The 20,000-nt window shown below is 42.3% G+C and overlaps 1 protein-coding gene across 2 annotated transcripts in view; it reads right to left on the bottom strand.

Moving 5' to 3' along the window:
* Window positions 1-1,743: 1,743 nt before the first annotated feature.
* The window catches only part of LOC137991283 (uncharacterized), a 23,489-nt gene continuing 5,232 nt past the window's right edge, over window positions 1,744-20,000 (bottom strand). Inside the window, exons 2-8 of one of the 2 annotated variants that reach the window (XR_011121616.1) lie at window positions 15,116-15,192; window positions 13,415-14,378; window positions 11,600-12,574; window positions 10,806-11,012; window positions 9,738-10,005; window positions 4,682-4,819; window positions 1,744-2,933 (exon numbers count right to left, since the gene is read on the bottom strand). Coding sequence is in view for 1 of the 2 variants with exons in the window: in XM_068836397.1 (XP_068692498.1) it covers window positions 4,750-4,819; window positions 9,738-10,005; window positions 10,806-11,012; window positions 11,600-12,574; window positions 13,415-14,378; window positions 15,116-15,192 (2,561 nt within the window). In the remaining variant the exon portion in view is untranslated. Of the gene's footprint in view, window positions 2,934-3,947; window positions 4,820-9,737; window positions 10,006-10,805; window positions 11,013-11,599; window positions 12,575-13,414; window positions 14,379-15,115; window positions 15,193-20,000 lie in introns of those variants that run through there. The other variant, XM_068836397.1, reaches the window with a different exon arrangement.

The following is a 20,000-nucleotide window of genomic DNA, read 5'->3' as shown; positions in this document are numbered from 1 at the left end:
CTATTGGGTATCAACCGTTTCAACCGCAACCGGTTAAGGTTAAGGGGTTGAAGAGGTTGAGGTTTCCCAGTAGAACACTTTTCCAACCGTTTCCCGATTGAAAAGCGGGAACTCCTGGGAATAGTTACTACCAGACTTCTCAGCGTTGACAAGTTGAGGAAAAGCAACACGGCAGGAGCCCGCGAACGACTTTAAATGGCCCGAGTAAACGACAGCGGTCGCTGGCAATGCTTTTTCAACCATTTCAACCTAGTTTGATGCCGGTTGAAAAAGTTGATCAGCCAAACCCACCGAAAACGGGTTTTTTTCGAATAGAACACTAAAAAACCCAACCAACCCAACTAACTAAAAACGGTTGATCCCAATAGAACACGACGTAAGTCTAGTGGACGATCAAGTGGCGTATTTGAGAGGGAAAGGATTAACAGCGGCGAGCATCAGCTCTTGCACTGAGGAGGACGGGACATTGATCGAAAAGGGAATGGTTTCGGGGCCGTTGACAAAATCTGGATCGGACCGGACCGGATCAATAATAAAATTCCCGCCGAAAGTAGACACATGAAAATCCCTGGGTCACCAGTTAACGTTACTTCCCACCTTCGCGGGTGTCCTTCGGGAAAAAGTTCGTACGCGCGTTACAGTTTCAATAAAATCCTAACAAACTATACATCAGAAGAAACCTTGGTAAATGTAGTTTACGATAAAAATATAGTTTAAGTGAGTTTTCCTTTTAGTAAGTGTCAGGATCGGAGCCGGTAAGGTGTGAAACCACCGAGGGTTTTTTTATCGGATGCCGCAGCACGGGGAAATGACTGCACAGTGTTATTCACAAGGCATCAATCAAGAAAACTGTGTTGGGAAATTCCGATATTTAAGATATTTTCCCGTAGCGCCCATTTACACAACACGTCTGCCATATTTATAGCTACTCCAACCTTAGATGCGGATGTCTAGACAACCAATCAGAATATAGAAAAAGCCTGACAAACTTTCGTTGATTTTTGGCTTGTGAATAACACTGTGAACTGAGTCATCTTTCTCGAGTTGTGGCATCCGATCCCCGATAAATTCAATAGGAGAACCCTTGGGGGTTTCACGTCTAACGGGCTCCTGACACTTACTAAACGGAAAACTTGGTTAAACTATATTTTTTTATCGTAAACCACATTTATTAAGACTAAAAACAAAATAATTATGCAAGGCTGGTTGTACAGCTGTGAGGATGTATATTTTTTGTTTGACCAATATTTCGTCAGGTACGGCCTTACCTCTTCAGGGAAAAGTCTTGCCGTGCCTGACGAAATATTGGTCAAACAAAAAATAAATATCCTGACAGCTGTACAACCAGCCTTGCATAATTACTTTGTTTTTAGTCTAAATATTATTTGCTGGTCAGATCTCCCAAGATCCAGCACTTGTTCTTTGTCCTGCATTTATCAAGCTTTCTTCTGATGTATATGCGCGTACGAACTTTTTCCCGAAGGACACCCACGAAGGTGGGAAGTAACCTTAACTGGTGATCCAGGGTTTTCATGTGTCTACTTTCGGCGGGAGTTTTGTTATTGATCAGGTCCGAGTTTTGTCGATCCCATCCGAGCCGATCCGATCCGATCCGATCCGATCCTGGTTTTGCCAACGGCCATGTAGAATAGAAACATTTGCAAGAGCCAAGTTGAGAGACTGCTGCCACCAAGGCGCATACATTGTAACTAGTAATAACCCCTCTTTGTAGCAACTTCTCTATTTCCACCTTGATTACATCTATTTCTTTTTTACTATACATAATAGGTGCAGGATAACAGGACTGTATGGGTTCAGTTTCCGATCAAACTCTATATGGCAGCTCTCAAGTATGTCAAGTATTCTGTGGTCACTGGTTATTTTCTTCCAGATACCAACATATCTTGATACATTTCCCGCGTTGAACTGTACATTTTCTTTCAAAGCAGTGTTACTTACCAAAGAAAATGGAGATAGCTGTTCAACACTCAGGCTGATTTGCGAGTCTGATAACTCCCTGGCCTTGTTTTGGCATTTCTTGCCGGGGTGACTCTGCCCCCGGCTGTAACGGTTTTTTGACTTGTAGCAGGCTGCTCTGTTGTAGTATCCAGAGCCAGTTGGCTGGCCTTTCCTACTGTTAGGGTAATTTCGTTTGCTGCCACTTTTCTGAACTTTGACCCCGCTAATCGATAAAGTGATGCAAACTCAGGGCAAATACTTGATTTCATACGAAACCTTCGCTGTATATTTGTCTCATAGTTCACATGAGTAAGAAGAGATAGTGCTTCCAAACTCAACTTTTTTACTACCTGTACACGCGCAGGGTCAAGCGACTTTGCAGACATCATTTTACCTGCAACTCGAGCAACGTGAATTATTCCTTTCACCAATGCTTGCTGCACTTTAAAGAGATGCAGGGCACGTTTCTTAATTAGTATGCTCTCGGATGCGGCGCCAAATTCCCGCGTCAACGCGGCACAACTTTTTTGGCCATTTGCCTCTGAGCACCTTATGGATAAGTTTTGACAACTGTTTATTCTCTAATTTGTCGCCAACGGAGTCTTCAGAGTCGTATTCCTTAATAAGCTCACTAAGGAGGTCGTCTTCTGATTCCACAGATTCTTTAGAACACGTTTTATCATTCTCAGAGGCAGCGGGCGAATCTAAGGCTTTCTTCAACTTTGTCTCACAATCAGCCGAGTCATCGCTCACGGGAGCTCATTCGTTTTGTTTATTCGTTCACGGAGCTAATCGACCTACTCGATGCCTTTTTTGCGGGAATAGGGCAATCCGCCCGTCTTTTTCCCTTTCTTGTTTCTGTGGTGTCTCTCATGGAGGGCTCACCGCGCACCGGTAGCTCAGTTGGTTGGGCATCGGGCTGTCATGCGGGAGGTCGTGAGTTCGAATCCGGCCGGACCAACACTCAGGGTCACCTGTACGTTATGCAATAAATTATACATTGGTGAGAGAGGTCGACGACTAGGCGACCGATTCTGCGAACACCTTCGTGATGTTAAGAAGAATGACAAAGATGCATCTAAGCTAGTCGTTCGTCATTTTAATCTCCCTAACCACCCCAAACAACACATGGCTATCCGCGGGCTTTCCCAACATCAAGGTACGACGGAAAGCCGCAAGAATCTGGAGCAAAAATTCATCTTCCAAATCGGCACCGTTAATCCCCGCGGTATTAAAGAACGCTTTTCATTTAACTAATGTATTCCTGTCTTTCGGTTTTCGATAATAATAAACAACGTTTACTGTCATTGCCTAACGGGAGTCCATTCCAGTTCGTCTACTGAAACTAAGCCCTATTGGACGGGGTTAGTACTTGGGTGGGAGACTAGCCGGTGCTACCTTCGCTGACGTTTTGGAGGCGCGCGCTGCTCGGAGTCTGCAGATATCCCACAACGTTAACGCTGATATTGCACAAATACATGTAGTGCGTTACCTTAAGGACGGTGCCTACTAATTAAAGATATTTTTGCCCCGGAGTGTGATTATACAGGAAATGTAGATCTTAACAAGTGTTATTGAAATCCAAAAAGAAAATTGGGAGTAACCACGCATTTTTCAAAGATAATTCATGAATAATCTTTGTAAAAAGCCTTAAAATACAAAGCAATGTATGGCGTTCTTTTTCAAATTGAAGCTTAATTATCTCTCAAAAATGCATAGTTACCCCCAATTTTCTTTTTGAATACCAAGAGTGCTTATTAAGATCTACTTTCTCGGGATAGTTTTAAACCGCGCAAAAATATCCCTGTATTAGTAAGCATCGGCGATAGGAAATCTGAGTATCTGGAGATGCGCAGAACGTATGCGCAATAACAATAGTAGGCACCGTCCTTAATTACTTAACAATTATTAGAAAGCGGTACAAAATGATTCCCCCTACAATATACAACTAATTTCAAAAGCCTCGTCGATGACAAGCAGGACTCGATAGCACCTAACGAATCTTTTATTGCCGCTAGTTTATAATTATCCTGATTATGTAGTGTACAATATTACAAACAATAAACATAACGCTAACAAAGCGATGATCGATAAAAAAGCACTCTAGGTAATGAACTGTAACATCTTCGAAAGAATGCAACACTTTTATCTGACTGAGAACTTTGGCTAGATTTCTGATTTTAATGAGTATCGTACACGCGAAAGTTGCTTCAAATTTGGTGTTTAGACAAAAGTGTTTGCTGATCGGTTGAACTCTTCGTTTGATAACTCGAATTTCTAGCTGTTTTCCTCCTACGGGTCGCGATGAAAAATATCTGTGAGATACGACATACATAAATCCCACTCAGTAGAAATTTTACTGAAAAATAGCTGTGAGATTTCCGAGTTTAAATTCCTACTCATCCGGCCCTAATCAGCAATGGTTAGCGCAACTGTAGAGAATAATCTGGGTGAAACTCCGAGACAATGGGAGCTTTTGAAGCAAATTTGTGGCTGTGCCTCGGCCCGACGTAATACGCGAAACAAATACAGACCAGGTGGTCCCGCGGGATACGGGAAACTTTAAAAAACGTGTCGATTTGCGACTACAAATAAAAAAAAAAGATACCAGATTGTAATTTCTACGCAGTCCGCCTTACAGGCATCCCGCGTAACAAGCCACGAAAAATTATGCTAGCCAACCTTCCCGTAGACAGGAAATATACAAGTACTACAAACTCACCCAGGTTATGTCTTTCTTCTTGGTTACATAAAAAAGCACATCCACTCGCGATGCAAGTTTCTCTTCAATCAGTGGATTCCTTTGGCAGCCAACTCTTCTTTCACTCGCCGCAGGTAATCAGGATCGGGATATCCAAACCTTCAAAGAAAAAAAATTTTTTTTTATTTTTCGGAACGACATCATTTTGATCTAGCTATGACCTATCTTTCCTTGAAAAAAAAAGGCGCATTCAAGCTTTCTGACCCGCTCTCCGTGTTCTGATGTTTAAACTTCATTCCGCATTGAATGAGTGTGTTCCTTTTTATCAATTAGTTTACTGGTAATGCAACCGGCTATTGACGGTGAAGATGTAAATAGCACAATGCGAAATATGATGTAGGTAGGTAGGTATCATTATTTACTCTCGGGTTTTTAGAGTAGCTCGTAGCTAATATCTCCGAGCATTGAACAGAAACAACTTTAAGAACCCCAACTGGCCGGAGGCAAACCAGTGCAGCTGAGAAGATGAAACAGGGACTACCAGGAGCAATTTCAACGAGTGGTCAGAACGTGTCTTGAACCCGGGATCTCCAAATCTCAAGGCAAGCGCACTAACCACTGGGCTGCACTGCCTGCTAAGCAACAAGGCAGGGGACAGCTGAAAAGAAAACAGTAGTTCCCAACAGGAATCAAACACAAGACCTTCGGTGAAGCTGCAAGAACTATTTTAGCGGGCAGGTACAAAAGACAGGTCACAGGGCATTGCTTTACCAACCCAGAAACAACCCTAACCGTTTGCAAATGCTAAATTTAGGCCTAAAATCGTTTGCATAGGCCTAATTAGGCCTTAGGATAGCTTTAATGAATGTTTAGGATTCTTTCTGTGTCGGTAAAACAATGACCTGTAATTTGTACCTGCCGTTTTTTAGCTGTGATATTTAAGCCTAAAGAAATCGTCTTTATATCAGTGAAGACAACATAATGGCATACCGTATTTACTCGAATACCCGCCGCCCTCGAATAAGCGACGCACATGAAGCGGAATGGTTAATACCCGCCGCCCTCAAATAAGGGCCGCAGCTCCGGTGCGGCGCTTATTCGAGTTATACATAAGGTGATAATTTATGGTAATCGACCTGCTTCCAGGCGATTCCCAGTTGATGAAAGGAGAATACGGGAATGGCGAGCTACCAAGAGCAATATCAAAGATCTGCTTGGGACAACCGCCAAAGCAAAGCAAAGAGGCAGAATAGGTGGAGGTGGGAGAAAACCTTTAAGCGCAAAACTTGAAGAGGTCATGCTAGAATGGATATAAAGTAGGCGTTCTCAAGGGTTAAGAGTCTGATGTAACCTCACCAACAAGAGAAACACCCCAGTCATCTTCCTTGCTTGATGTCATCATGACATCAAACACTGCCCTTCTCACTGAGAGCGGGGTAGTGGAAACTAACATAAGTGATCATCATTTAGTGTATTCAGCTCTCAAACTGAAACTGCCTAAGCCAACTCCTATTCAATTCATAGCAAGAAATTACAAACGTTAGGATCGCGACAGATTTGTTGAAGACCTAGCCCAAGTCCGTTGGCAAGAGATATCCATGATTGACGATGGCAAACGTTGCGGCTTTGAAACAAGAATTTCAAAATCGCGCAGTTGTTGCAACTTCTTCGAACGGATAGATGGATGCTGAGCTAACCAAAGTCTGGGTTGACTCTGTTGTTGGAGCATTTGCATTCAATCGAAGGCTGTTAGCCTGGGATTCCTACGAATGCCACATGGAGGATAAAATCACCGAGTCATTGAATTCTAAGAAAGTTGACTGTGTAATTGCGCCTGGGGGCTGCACAAAGTACATCCAGGTACCAGATGTCAGATGGAGTAAGCCTTTCAAGGCTGCGTGTACCGAGAAATACGATGAATGGCTGGGAACTAAAAATCAAAATCGCATGAATCGATAAATGGCTTGCTGACCAACATGTATCAATATCCTGCAAAATGGTGGAAAAGTACTAAGTCACTGGCTGGTCTCTCTTGCTCAGCCTTCCACTCAATGGCGATGTTATAAAAGACCAAAAACTTACTGATCACATTGCAGATTCACTTAGCAAAGTTGCGGAGAACATGCCGCCACTCAATTTCTCTCCAATCCATCGCGAGTCCACTTTCACTCCTGATAAGTACATCATCACCGTTGAGCGGGTTGACCAGGCTCTTGCGAGCATTGACACTAAGAAATCTACCGGTCCTGACTATATACCAAACTGGGTATTGAAAGCTAACTCCACCGTTCTTGCCGTTCCAATTTGCTCAATTTTTAATGCATCTATCGCCCAAGGCCATAAGGTCCCACCGCTCTGGCAATGTGCAAACGTTCTACCCTTGCCTAAAGTCAATAATCGAAAGGACGCTGGTAAAGCGATTTCTCTTACTCCCGTGCTCAGTAAGATCTTGGAAAATTTTGTTTTCCAGTGGATATATGAAATCGTCTCTGCAAACATTCATTTGATAGAACCAGTTCGGCAACATTAAAGGCTGCCCAACTACGCACCTACTGATCCAGCTTCTACATCACTTGCTTTCCTCCTCTGATACCCAACGCGTTATCATTCGCGCATGCATGATTGATTTCTCTAAAGTCTTCGATCTGATAGACCACAACATCATCATCACCAAGCTGCAATTGCTGGGAGTTCCTGATAATTATCATCGTTTTTAATGGTGTATATTTAGATTCTTGTAAAATCATGTTTTTTAGGTCGGGCCCCCTTCGACCTACAAATTGATTATTTTGTCAATAAAGTTTCAAAGTTTCGAACTGTCACGGAATTCACGAAGAAACGGCTGCTGGAAACTTGAGGGCTCCACAGAGAAGGGCCATTCTACGGTGGATTCTTGATGCATTGGCCGAGCTACCAACAGAGGTCATCAAGGATTCTTTCCGAAGCTGTGCTTCAAACCTTCCTGTTACTGGTTCATGCGACAATGTTATTCATTGTTTCAAAGACGGCCAGCCATGTGGCACTGGAAAAGATATGCTTTGCTCACAGCGAGACATCTTGAGTGAGCCAGCCAACGCCAATCCTTTTGACACCCCGTTGGAGCTTCTGGACTCTGACCAAGAGGGGGATAGTGACATCGAAGTCGATTGAAGATACAGGGTATTAGTATATTCCAGAAGAAAACTTCGGATAACCACGTGAATACGGGGCGTTTAAGTTTGTTGTGTTAGTAAAAGTGCTTGAGGGCAACTGAACTACTTTTAAATGCACAGACTAAGTAAGATAAAGTGCATCCTGTGTTACATCTTGTGAACTTTCAGCAACAGTCATGACATTGACGTCGAGTGAAGAGTTGTTGAAAACCTACAGAAAAGTATAGACGAGGCAGTTATGAAAGCCAAAACTTTGGTTAGCTTCAAGTCGGTAAGCCATGAAAAAAAGTACTCGTGAAGTAAATTAAATTGTACAATCAAAATGTTTTGTCTTTGTGGTATGAGCCTTTTCAATAAACGCCGCCCTCGAGAATATACGGTAATCACCAACAAGCAATTTAGTGCACTGAACGCATTTCGTATTTTCTTCAACTAAGGATGAAGATGATGAAAATGGATTAAACCTTGCAAAAATTCTGCCATGCACTTTTGATCGCTTTAGAAAGGGTGTTCTCAAAACAATGGACGATAGATTTTATGGACAATTTATCCTATTTCTTTTGGTGGCTTCTCTTTGGGTGTCAGTATTGTTATTACACTTACACTGACTGCACGAGGTGAAGTTATGGCTTATATCCAGTTTTGAACTATTAAAAAACCGTTAAAGGAATTCCGGCAATCGCTTTGTAAGAAATCAAAGAACGGTGGATGGTGGATTCTCCAGTTGGATGTAGTTTGTTGAAGAACAGTTGTCGGTTCATGACACTTACTAACGTTTTGGTGACAATTTGAGGGCCAGAAAGCAGGATTGATTAATCACAGCCATTGACATAAAAAACTGTCGTTCTTTGCTCACTACACCTAACTGAGCAATTAGCAAGCAGTTAAGAGTCGTTTAAATGTTATTATTTTTACATGAGCTCGGATTCCTTTGTTCTTTTAGGGGGGAATATATCACATAACCCCCAAATCAACTGTCTTAAAAGCTGGGTGCGGCTTTGATTGTTTGAACGCAGGAGCGGGGCTAATGAACAGCTAATTTCAATGCGAGGGGATTATGTGTTAATATGCAAGGGGGATAAGTGACTTATCCCCCTTGCATACTAATACATAATCCCCTCGCATTTAAATTAGCTGCTCATGAAGAACAAATTTACAAATGTTCATTTGGAAATATTAAATACGACGCTACAATTACTAAAACTGAATTGAGCAGTGTTTTCTTTTGGCGCACATTCGCAGATTTTCTTAGTCGGTGGTTCATCGCTTTCCACTGAGGCTCCCGAAAAATCAGTTGCTGATCCTTGCAAAACATCGGACACAATTTCCTTCTGCCCGTCGCTCACTCTTTGATAGGTGTGAAGTGATTTCACAGTACGATGTCCAGTACGTTCCATTATGAGCTTTTCAGGCACTGCTTTTTCTAGGCCAATCGTGCAAGTGGTGGCTCTCAGGGAATGATTTGTTTTGTAACCTTCTATTCCTGCGATTCTACACGTCTTGAACAACCTTTCTCAAGAAGAGCTGACTCTTCTTTTAGGGGTCAAATATAAAGGACTCCCAGGCAAACTACTTTGACTGATAAACAGTTCTGACTCTGAATCACTGAACACTGCTACCCTGTTCCTAGCATTCACTACGAACAAGACGAACAACTAATTCGAAATGCGACTTAAAAAAATTAGCATAATTAAAAGGCCAAGAAACTTGTGAATCCCACTAGTGCCAGCATGGAGTGTTGAAAAACAAAAGAAAGATGAACAATAGAGGAATTTTTCTTCAGTGTATTTTTGCATCCCTTGAGGAATCCTCGCCAATGTAAAAATAAGCCATTTATCGGCCTTCAGTTCGTGGTTATGTGATTTATTCCCCTCGTGCGTTGCCCTCGCATAACCCCTCGCTTCAGGCCGATAACCCTTACTTACCCAAAGGGCCCTCCATGCGTGCTAGTCTTGTGGTGGATATCGTTCCACGTTATTTGATTTGGAAGCCCCGATGTGGTTGAGGTACCAACAGTAAACACCAATCGAGCGTCGAATGCCCTTCTCAGGAGTTGCAACACCTCTCGTCCTTCTCGCGTATCCGGGAGATATGCCTGGCGATGTGTGCCGTTATAATATTGGCCTGGATTTGGATGATCCCTGTCTTGAACACCAGAAGGAAAACTATAATCTATGATGATGGTTCCATATCCTGCAAATACGGAATGGAAGGAAAATGGAATAAATGTTTACTTTTAGACTAGTTTCATGACGTCAATGGCTATCATAAGTTTTACCAGGGATTTTTACTCGTACAATAGCATGTCGAGTGATTATGACTCTAAATTAGTTTCACGCTTGTATGACCTAGTACAAGTGCTCTACTAATTGAAGAGAAGGTAAATCGAATCAAATCAAAGTAGAACAAGTCAACTGTTGATTTTTCATGAGAGTTGAAAACGGGAGAAGTCAGAGGAAAAATTCTTGGGGGAGAGTAGAAAAACAACAAACGAAACCCACGTATGACGTCGAGTTTGCGTATCGAACCCTGGACACAGTGGCAGCAACTCTCAGCCAAACCTCATGTTGTGAGAGAGCACAAAATTATCTTCATGACCTAGAACACTCGAATGCTCATCACTCCCCGGTGCTGGTTTTCCTGTAAAACACCCTGAGGCTCTTGGCACACTGGACACTGTAATGTACTTTTATCGAACACAAAAGGAGATCATACGAGACACTAAGTCAAAATAAGGAATACACAGTGGCCATTTGAAAGCAACAGTTTTTTACTCTATATTTTTACATATAACCCATAATGCCTTGCTGACGTAAGAGCACGCGCTTTGAATGTCACACAAAACGTGACATGAACATTACAGACACCTTTTGCGTACATTCAATTTGTGGAATTATAAGGATTCAAGGGATTTTGAGACACCTTCCATATCAAGAATTTGATATTAGGTAGCAATGTATGAACGAAATCAACTTTAGAGGCCTAGAATTCACCTTCGTAACCAGGAAGACTTTGCCAGCTATCTCGGGTGGTCGTCATCTGTCCAGGGGGCTGGTACCCCTTTAGAACACCTTGAGGCTCTTGGCACACTGGACATTTGTTGCGCACACTCAACGCTTTTTCGATGCATGGTGAACAGAATACGTGCTTACACTTCAAAGAGCGTGGGTTTGAAATGGAAGTAAGACAGATAGGGCACTCTAAGGAACAGAACAAAATGCTAATGATCATCTGCCAATCACAAATTTTAATTCCCAGTAAGTCATTTAAAAGCCACCATAACTGAAGACAAACAAAAACCTTTCAAACTTTGAGGAAACAATTATTTACACTAATTTATTTTTCTGATCGAGTATTGAGAGCATGCGTTCCCTTGTCCACGCCAAAACATTTTGTCCAGAGAAGACACACACGTTAAACAACCCCTGGAAGATAATTGACGCTAAATGCTGAAAACTATTGCAAACTCTAGCGATCCGAGACATTCTACAGGATGTTATTAGTAAAGTCAGTGTCGCGTACAAATATGCTCGATTCCTTCTTTTTCAGCAAACGCATTTGTTACCCATTTTTGAGGTACATTTTTTCCTCATACACAGGAACACAGCGTAGTGAAATGTAACACATAAGTTTGCTAGTTTGAAGGGAAAGGGGGCACTTTAGGTATAGTAATAAATTCAGTCTTTGAAAACAGTGTTGGTGGCGGCAGCAGATCAGCAGAGGTATTATTCTTACTTGAGTTGTACAGTTCAGCTCAAGCACGACAACATGCACACAATAAACTCACCTTCTTCCTCACTGCCTCTCTTTCCTCCAGACGCAGTAGGTTGCTGGGTTCTTCGCGGACTAGCATCTCTACCTGCCGTATTCCTTTTTAATGCATTGCTGTAGGAAGCGCCTGGAGGTGAGGTTTGGCTGGGGAAACTTAAAGGGTGAGCGTGTACTGCAACAGATGACGTCGGGCCAAGGGAATGCTCAGTTACCGGATGACTGGAATCGTTACCGAGTGCATCTTTCTTCAATGTGTTGGCGAAGGAATCACTCTTAGATGAGGACTGACCGACCACCCTCCTGTTGTCATAAGAAGAATAAAAACTCTGTTCCGATAGTGAATGCGTTTCGCCGTTACTTGAGTTACTCGTCTTCCGGTTTCTACCGCGATCTGACCTTGGAATACCTGATTTGGAACTGTCACCTCCCGACGTATGCTTAGCCGAGTCATACCCAAATCTTTTTTTCAATTCCTTGCTAAAAGCAAGCACTGAGGAATCATCAGTGTTCACAAATCTAATGTCAGTGATCGTTTTCGTCTGAACGTTTCCCTGTCGGATAAACTCATCAACAGCATCACACATGACTTTAGCGCAAATGTCTTTTGCCATTCCACAGTTGCCAGAACCAATGGCTGGCAATGCTATGGAGGTCATGTTTAGTTTTTGAGCTTCGGAGAGACTGTTAAGGCAAGCGCGACGAAGGATCCTTCTCTTTTTGTCCCCATGAACGTTCACGTCTGGGCCAGCAACATGAACAACAGCTTTGCAAGGCAAGTTACCAGATTTTGTCGCTACTGCTTCACCATCTTTCAGACTTCCACGCTTTCGTCTGATCTCCCGAGACTCATTTTCGATACTCTTCCCTCCCTTGTCGACAATTGCCTTGCCTACACCACCAGCAAGACTGAGGAATCTATCTGAAGCGTTAACTATAACATCGACCGTCTCATTGGTTATATCTGCCTTGTAAACGGACAATTTTACCCACCCTAAGAGAAGAGATATCAACATTCCAAATTATAAAATGGCGTTACATTTGCAAGGAACATACTGCATTGTGACCTGTAGACTGCCTATGAGAGTTATTGTATACGTGTAAAATTAAGTTATAGGCTCCGTGTAGCTATTTATTATGATGATATGATGGTTACTTGGCGACGGCATAATTGAAAGGAATAGGAGTCCCAGGCAGGCTATACACATTGAGCCACCAGAAGCCTGGTGATGTAGGTCGTTTATCTGCCGTGGGTTGTTAGACAAAGTATCAAACTGTTCTGTCACGTGATTTAATGTGATCGTACAACTACTGACGGTGGATGTGTAGTATAGCGAAGATAGTGTTGACGTCATCTATTATCATTAATGTGCCAACCACAGCCTCATTGGCTGTCAACACAAAACGCCTTTTATTCCTGTGGTTGGCACATTTATAATTGAAAAGTGATTTAAGTGACATGTTACGGAGGCAAGAGAGCGAACTTCCCATATTATACTCTCTTATGATGAAAATTATTTGAAATTTATTATCATTATCTCTGTGTCATACTGCGTGGTCATTTCAAAGACGACACTTTATCGGTCAGTTGGTGTAAAAATGGACCGCGCGGTCATAGGAACAAGAGATAAAATAAGGCTACGCATAATGGGCGAAATCTAAAAATAAATTCCAAATAATTATTATGGGGCATTGGGATTCGCTCTCTTACCTCGTATTCCCTTCTCGGAAGGCATAGGTCCTATTCTTTTTGCCCGCTACCAAGCAACCATCATATCCTCATTACGTCATTACCATCAACAGGTGTTTTTATTATTTAAGTGGTGAATCTGACCTTGGTATGTCACGAAATGGTCATCCGATGATGTGGCACCTCTGAGGTACTCAGCTCCATCTCCACCGAGAGCCATTTCACCACCATTGGATCTTCCACTGGTTACCTTTTTGGAATCCCTCTCGATTTCCACTCCTACTTTCTTGAGAAAACTCAGGGCCTTTTCTATATGGCTCGCCTCACCGTACATCTCCCACTGCTTCTGGTCTTTTCTCTTCTCTATCGATACTGGGAACTCTTTTGCTATTCTTGTCATTGTCTCACGGTCATCACCATTCTTTGAAACTCCTTTAACGGAGAAGCGCTCTACTTTGAAGAGCTGAAACGTTTTCTGATATAGTGTAATAAACAGGTCACAAGCTTTCTCGTAATCTTCAGCACTACATGCATCCATAGGTATCAGTGTCACTTTGTTTCCCTCGGCTTTTCTAGGTATAGCTACTCTAAACTCTGTTTCTATATCATCCAGTTCCTTCTTGTGTGCTTTTACAATGGCTTTTGCAATCTTAGGCTGGACTTCAAACGACTGGCTTTCAAAAGAATGTGATTTGGAAGGAGCCCCTTGATCGGTGTCCAATTCTTCAGCTCTATCTGGTCGACCATTCGTTTGATCTCTTCTTGGCAATGCCGTGTGATTTTGGTCAACATCCATCGCGACGTCATTCTCATCCTCAAGGGGCTGAGGCACGTGGTTTTTTCGTGGCTGAGATGCTGCGTCATTCTTCATTTCATGATCGCTGACCACCTTGATCCCGTTGGCTAAGTACATTCCTTTTTCCAAAACCATATGAGCCTCTTCTATTTGCCTAAGGGTTCCTGATATTGTAAAGCTCTCAGCCGACGTAATCCAACTTACGCCAATTTTGGCCTTGACTTCCTCTAAAAGTTTTGCAGTTTCTTCACGGGATAAATAATTCACATAATCCATGCAAAGCTCTGCTGTTACTACTGCAAAGTCAAAGACCTTAAAAAAGAAGAAAAACATTTTAGTTTACTTAGAGAATTGCACAGAGTTCCCTTTAGCTAATTCAGAGGCGATCGTAAAGAGCAAGATGTGCCCCTAAGGAACAGTAAGGAAAGGAACAGAGAAGAATTCCTAGATGCCGATGATTATCATGGAAATATTCGACTTGTCTCTATAAAAGGAGGCTTTTATTCTTTTACTTCTGCTCCAAATGTTGGTTGCTGGAAGGATGGTTCTAAATTGGTCCCGCTTAGGGCCTCCTGTTAACAACAGCTAAGTTATCTGGCAAATGAATAAAAGTTACTAAGGCTGAAAGTGATCTTAACGCAGTCGTTCTAATCTTACTGACTATTTTGGATTTACATATTGTGAAAACGGGTGGGTTGCATTGGAACAAGCGATACAATACAATACAATACAATACATACTTAATTGACCGCTCCCCATAGGGGCTTTTCAGGGCCAATGAAACAATCAACGAAACAACAGAACACAACAACAACAACTGTTAAGAATCCCAACTGGCCGGCGGCAAACAAGTTGGCTATTTACAAGTGCAGTTGATAAGTTGAACCAGGGACTACCAGGAATCTCCGGATCTCAAGGCAAGCGCCCTAACCACTGGGCCACACTGCCTGCCTGCGTGCGATCAACGTGCGATCTCAGTGTTTTTCAAAGGCTGAAAGAAACACAATAAAATGGCCTGTTCACGTGTAAATTTATTTATAAATAAGTACTTCTCCGTTGAACTCGGCTTCTGAATAAGGCTTGACGGTTAATTCAGCATCGTCACATTTCCGCACATGCTGCAAGACTGAAGAAAAAACAAGCAACGCATGTAAATATTTTGAAATCAAGGCTTTTGAAACGTTTCACAGATTGAGAATTTTTTATCCTGGCTAAATTTTTGGGTAGAATGTGCAAAGTAGATTGAGGGAGACAAAGGAACTAAGGAGATACTAGAGGGAGAGAATAACCAAGCCTGGGAAACGAGAGTTGGAAAATGAGAGTTTTCAAATATTTTTTCAAAAGGGTTCAGTTGCGAGGCGAGTTACACCCGCGCGCGAAACAAGCGAGATTTGCGCGACCATGTCACGCTCGACAGTTCACCGTGAACCCTATCTGTGTCAAATCCTCGCCTCGTGTAAGCATAGGACTCCAAACTTAACGTGAACCAGTAATACGAAGGAATATAATAATACAATATATAAATGACAATGCGTTAACAAAGTTGATTTTTAAAAAAATGAAAAAGACAATTAGTGAAATAAAATAATTCAAAATGAAAATTGAAAATGGCTGGCTTAAATAGGTAAAATTGTTAAGTTCAGATTACAGTCCATAAGATTCACGAAAAAGGAAGGTCTTTAGAGCAGCTTTAAATTTATCCTTTGAATTAGCACTTTTAAGGTCGAGCGGTAAACTGTTCCACAGCTTTGGTGCAACAGCACGGAAAGCTCTGTCGCCATAGGTAAAAAGTCTTGTTTTTGGAATTATCATTTGTTTGCAGAGGCAGACCGTAGAGATCGTGTATTTGTGTAGAAGATCCGTTATGTAATCTGGGGCCATCCCATGTAAAGCTGTACAGAAACAACAAGTTTATATCTTGTACCTAAAATTTTGAAGACGAAGAGTCGAGAGAAAAAAGTGCGAAGTGTGAAACAAATCGAACCGAGAGCGAAACATCACGGAATTTGCATTTGCGCGTTACTCATATTGCATGAGAATCTCACACGAGTCTCCGATCCGGAAATAAACCAGTAATATAAAATAACAGTCTGTGCCGGAGCTGAAAGTCTTCTCGATGCTCGCCCATTGACTACCAGCTTGCAGATTCAAGATATGACGAGATGACTTGCCTCTGACTCCGAAACATTCCCTATGCGGACAATTGGGAGGTCAATTTGCCCCAGAAACAATTGACACTACTGACTTCAGTCCCCGTAATATAAGAGATGGCGAAAAGTACAGGGGATAAGTGTGGACAAGATGGATGTGAGAATGTTTTCCGATGTTGAATACCAGACCAAAGAGGGCCAGGCACTGAAGGACATGAAACATAAAGACGTAGCTCAGGGATGGCGCAGTGGTGAGAGCACTCGCCTCCCACCAATGTGGCCCGGGTTCGATTCCCAGATCCGATTCCCAGATCCGGCGTCATATCGGGGTTGAGTTTGTTCGTCTGCCCCGAGAGGATTTTCTCTGAGTACTGCGGTTTTCCCCTCTCCTCAAAAACCAATATGATTTGATGCGTCTAATTTGACTTGATTTCATTTGTGCACGACCCCACAAACTAGCCAGATTTAAACATTGTCTTGTGAAGATAAAGTTCTCTTTATCATTATCATTATTATTATCATTATCATTTCAGTATCATTATCATTATCATTATCATTATCACTATCATTATCATCATTATTATTATTATTATTATTATTATTATTATTATTATTATTATCTGTTTTATTGAATAACTTTTCAGTTTACAATTTGTTTTGAAACTTGCTGCGGACAGTGTCTAGGCAACAGTTCCTGGACTGAAAAAAATGTGTGTTTCACTGTCTTAAACTGTAGAATTTCTTGGCTGATTTCACAGTTTTGTGACATAATCCACTTCTGACAGTTGGTTAGCACTTTAGTAACATCTTTCTTGTGGGCTAAATCAGAGAGTTCTTTCTTTAGAGTGGTTTTGAAATCTCTCAGGAAGTTAAACCCTATATTGGTTTGCTTGATTTCGTAGTCGAGATAGAGTTTTCGGAGACCCAGTCTTAAATCCAGATTATGTATGTATAGGCGTGTCCCAGAGAATTTTAGCTTCGTCGTTTTCCGTACTTGCTTTCGGGATTGCTTGTTTATACCATGCTTTGGAGTCGTCGTTTTCCATGTTATAAACTGATAATAAGAGATGGTAAAGCGGCCTTAACATTCTATCATGTCTCGCCTTGTAGATTGTTTGGGCAATAGCAGAGCAGCCGCATAATAGATGTGAGACGGTTTCTTCTGCATTGTGGGACAGTGTGCACGCTAAATCTAAGCCTTGTTCTTTTTGTTTCTTTACTCTGTAAACCTTTGTAGGGACGAGTTGTTGTAGAATGCTAGTGTGTACACTTAGTACGACGTCAGGTATGTTTTTCCACTTCATGATCGGGTTGAAGTTGTGTTTCGAGATGTCGTTATCTTCCTAGCGTTGAGTGACATAGTTGCCAAGCCATAGTTGTTCGGAGACTTTTTGTTTGTACTTTGTGTCTGTTCCCTCTTTAAGGGTTTGTTGAATGTACTTTGCGGGGCAAAAATTGTCCAAGAAGACGACGAAGCCGACATCTTGCTCACGCCGATTCCTAGCTAAGAGATTAGCCACACAGCTTTCGAACGAACGCGCAGGCTCGGGAAACATCGCTCGGGAGTCCATCGCACCGAAGAAGGAGGGGAATTGGTCTACCCGCGAGCCAGATTATGTATGTATGTATGTATGTAAGGCCTGTAAGGCCTGCACCAACACGATCCTGAACTATTCAGTTTTCGAGTCAAGACACAGTAACCCTTGTAAACACAGAATGACTGAACGAACGACGATGTCACTCTAGGGCCACATATATTCGATTGTAAGTCGTTACTGATAGTTCTCTGACGTGATCTTCTCAACTTAAGTACACTCCAATAATTCCGGTTAACGTGCGTTACGAGCCCGCTTCAATCAACTTAGTCGTTTAGGATTTTTCACTGGAGAGAAATCTAGGTTCGGCCCTCTTTTTAACCGCTTTTGGGCCGCGAGCTTTCTGATTGGTTACGTTCAATGGCTGTTTCTAAACTGGGACTCGAACTGCCAAATCTTGTGTTCACTTTCTTGTCCGCTTCCGAGCCCTTGGCACCCTGTAGTTTCGGTAACTTCGCACGATCTCTGCTTTTGATAGTGCACTTTGGCAACGACAGAGCCAAGCTTCTGATCTTTTGACAAAACTTTCGGGCTCTTTGCTGGTAAGCACGCCGAGATTCTGCGTTTCGACAATTTGCCGATACCGTGTGGGGTGAATGTATTTGCTAATGGAGTCACAGGCAGACAACCCCAAGGATGCGAGAGCGCGTGCCATCACGTTATTCTGAGACAGTTGTGACGGCCTATTCAAAAAGACCGTATTTTTCGAAGAACCTCGTCTGACGCTCCGTTGGCCTTCCTGAAGTCGATCAACTCAGATATGGCGTCGTCTATGTACTCAGTTGCCAACCATGTTCAACCTTCCTCTCCTCTTGCAAAAAGTCAATTCACTTAAGCAACAGGCTCGGGGAGCACAAGCTAAAATCCACTCATTTCGAAATTTTATTTCGGCAAGATTTCCGCACAAGTTCCTACTTCATTATGTCTCCTTCATTATGGCTCCTTTGTCTCAAGAAAATAATAGACGTCCTTGAAGTCAGCGTACGGTCGAATTCATTACTGAAAGACGGAAAATCGAACATTTTTTCCTGCAATTTTAGGCTATTTTTCAATTTTAAAATAAGCGAGAGAAGTGGAGTTTCAAGTAATCTTTGTAGTTGGGGTTCAGATTGTCATAATAAAGAGACCCAGAAAAAGTACTGTCATCAAAAAATTAATGGCTATCTCCCCTTTTTTTTTTGTGACGTTGTTTTATCTTTTCTGTTTGCAAATTCGTCGAAGCACTCCAACGTGCAAGTTTTCTTTCTTTCCTGTATAAGGCACGGCCATTTCAGTAACACGAACTGTGCATTTAGCCGGCTTTTGCGTTTTATCGCACCGTTTGTAGAGATCGGCATATGCGCAATGATGTTTCCAAGTGTATCACTTTGGTAGAGATCCATGGATGTTCCTTTGCGAGGCATACTTCGCTTCACTCCCCACCATGTCTGGTCTCGTTTGTCTGGGTGAAGATGTTTGACTGTGAGATGATGTTAGCCCTCGTCTTATTGGCAATCGTAAGCTTTCCGGCCTTTGGTCGCTGGGGCTAATATTTTTCGAGGAAGGCTTACTACCAGAAAATCAAGAGTTCTGGCGGATTAAAAGTTATCCATTGCAGTTGTTCTTGAGCATCGCGTAACAAATCCATTTCCCGATGCACTTTTCACAGACAACGAAAGTAAATTCTGTTCTTTGCACCACTCTATGCACCGTTCGGGATCGGCTGTAAAGCAGGAACAATTTCCAAATGTTCAAATCTCGTTTTTCTGACTCTATTACTTCGGTAGTCATCTTCAGTTGATTATTACGAAGAGACCGTGAATTTGATTCGAAAGAAGGGAAACGTGACACGATTTTAATTGCAATGAACTCGTTCATTAAAGTTTGCATAAAGGATGCACTATTCAGACTGGCGCGTGGTACACTCTTCCATCCAGTGAACTTATAACTGTGCCGCACGGGGCACGAAGGAAAAGCAGGTCACAGATCACAACCTAAAACTATCACAGGGACTAACCACAAACTTAAACAGTGTCTTTAGTCCTAATTAGGGTTACGGTTAGCATTATGAAAGGGATGGGTTTGTTTCAAGAGTAGTAAAACAGGGATCTGGAACCTACGAGTCAGCCTCGTTCCCAGGGTCTCTCTTCTCTGCCTTCCTTGGTCGTTGAAAGAGAGAACCTGGTTGCGGCTGGTCACGTGACCACCTA

The sequence above is a fragment of the Montipora foliosa genome, chromosome 1, assembly GCF_036669935.1.
Source record: "Montipora foliosa isolate CH-2021 chromosome 1, ASM3666993v2, whole genome shotgun sequence".
Lineage (NCBI taxonomy): Eukaryota > Metazoa > Cnidaria > Anthozoa > Scleractinia > Acroporidae > Montipora > Montipora foliosa.
Note: the sequence above shows the minus strand (reverse complement) of the source record. Positions and strands in the feature narration are given on the sequence as shown.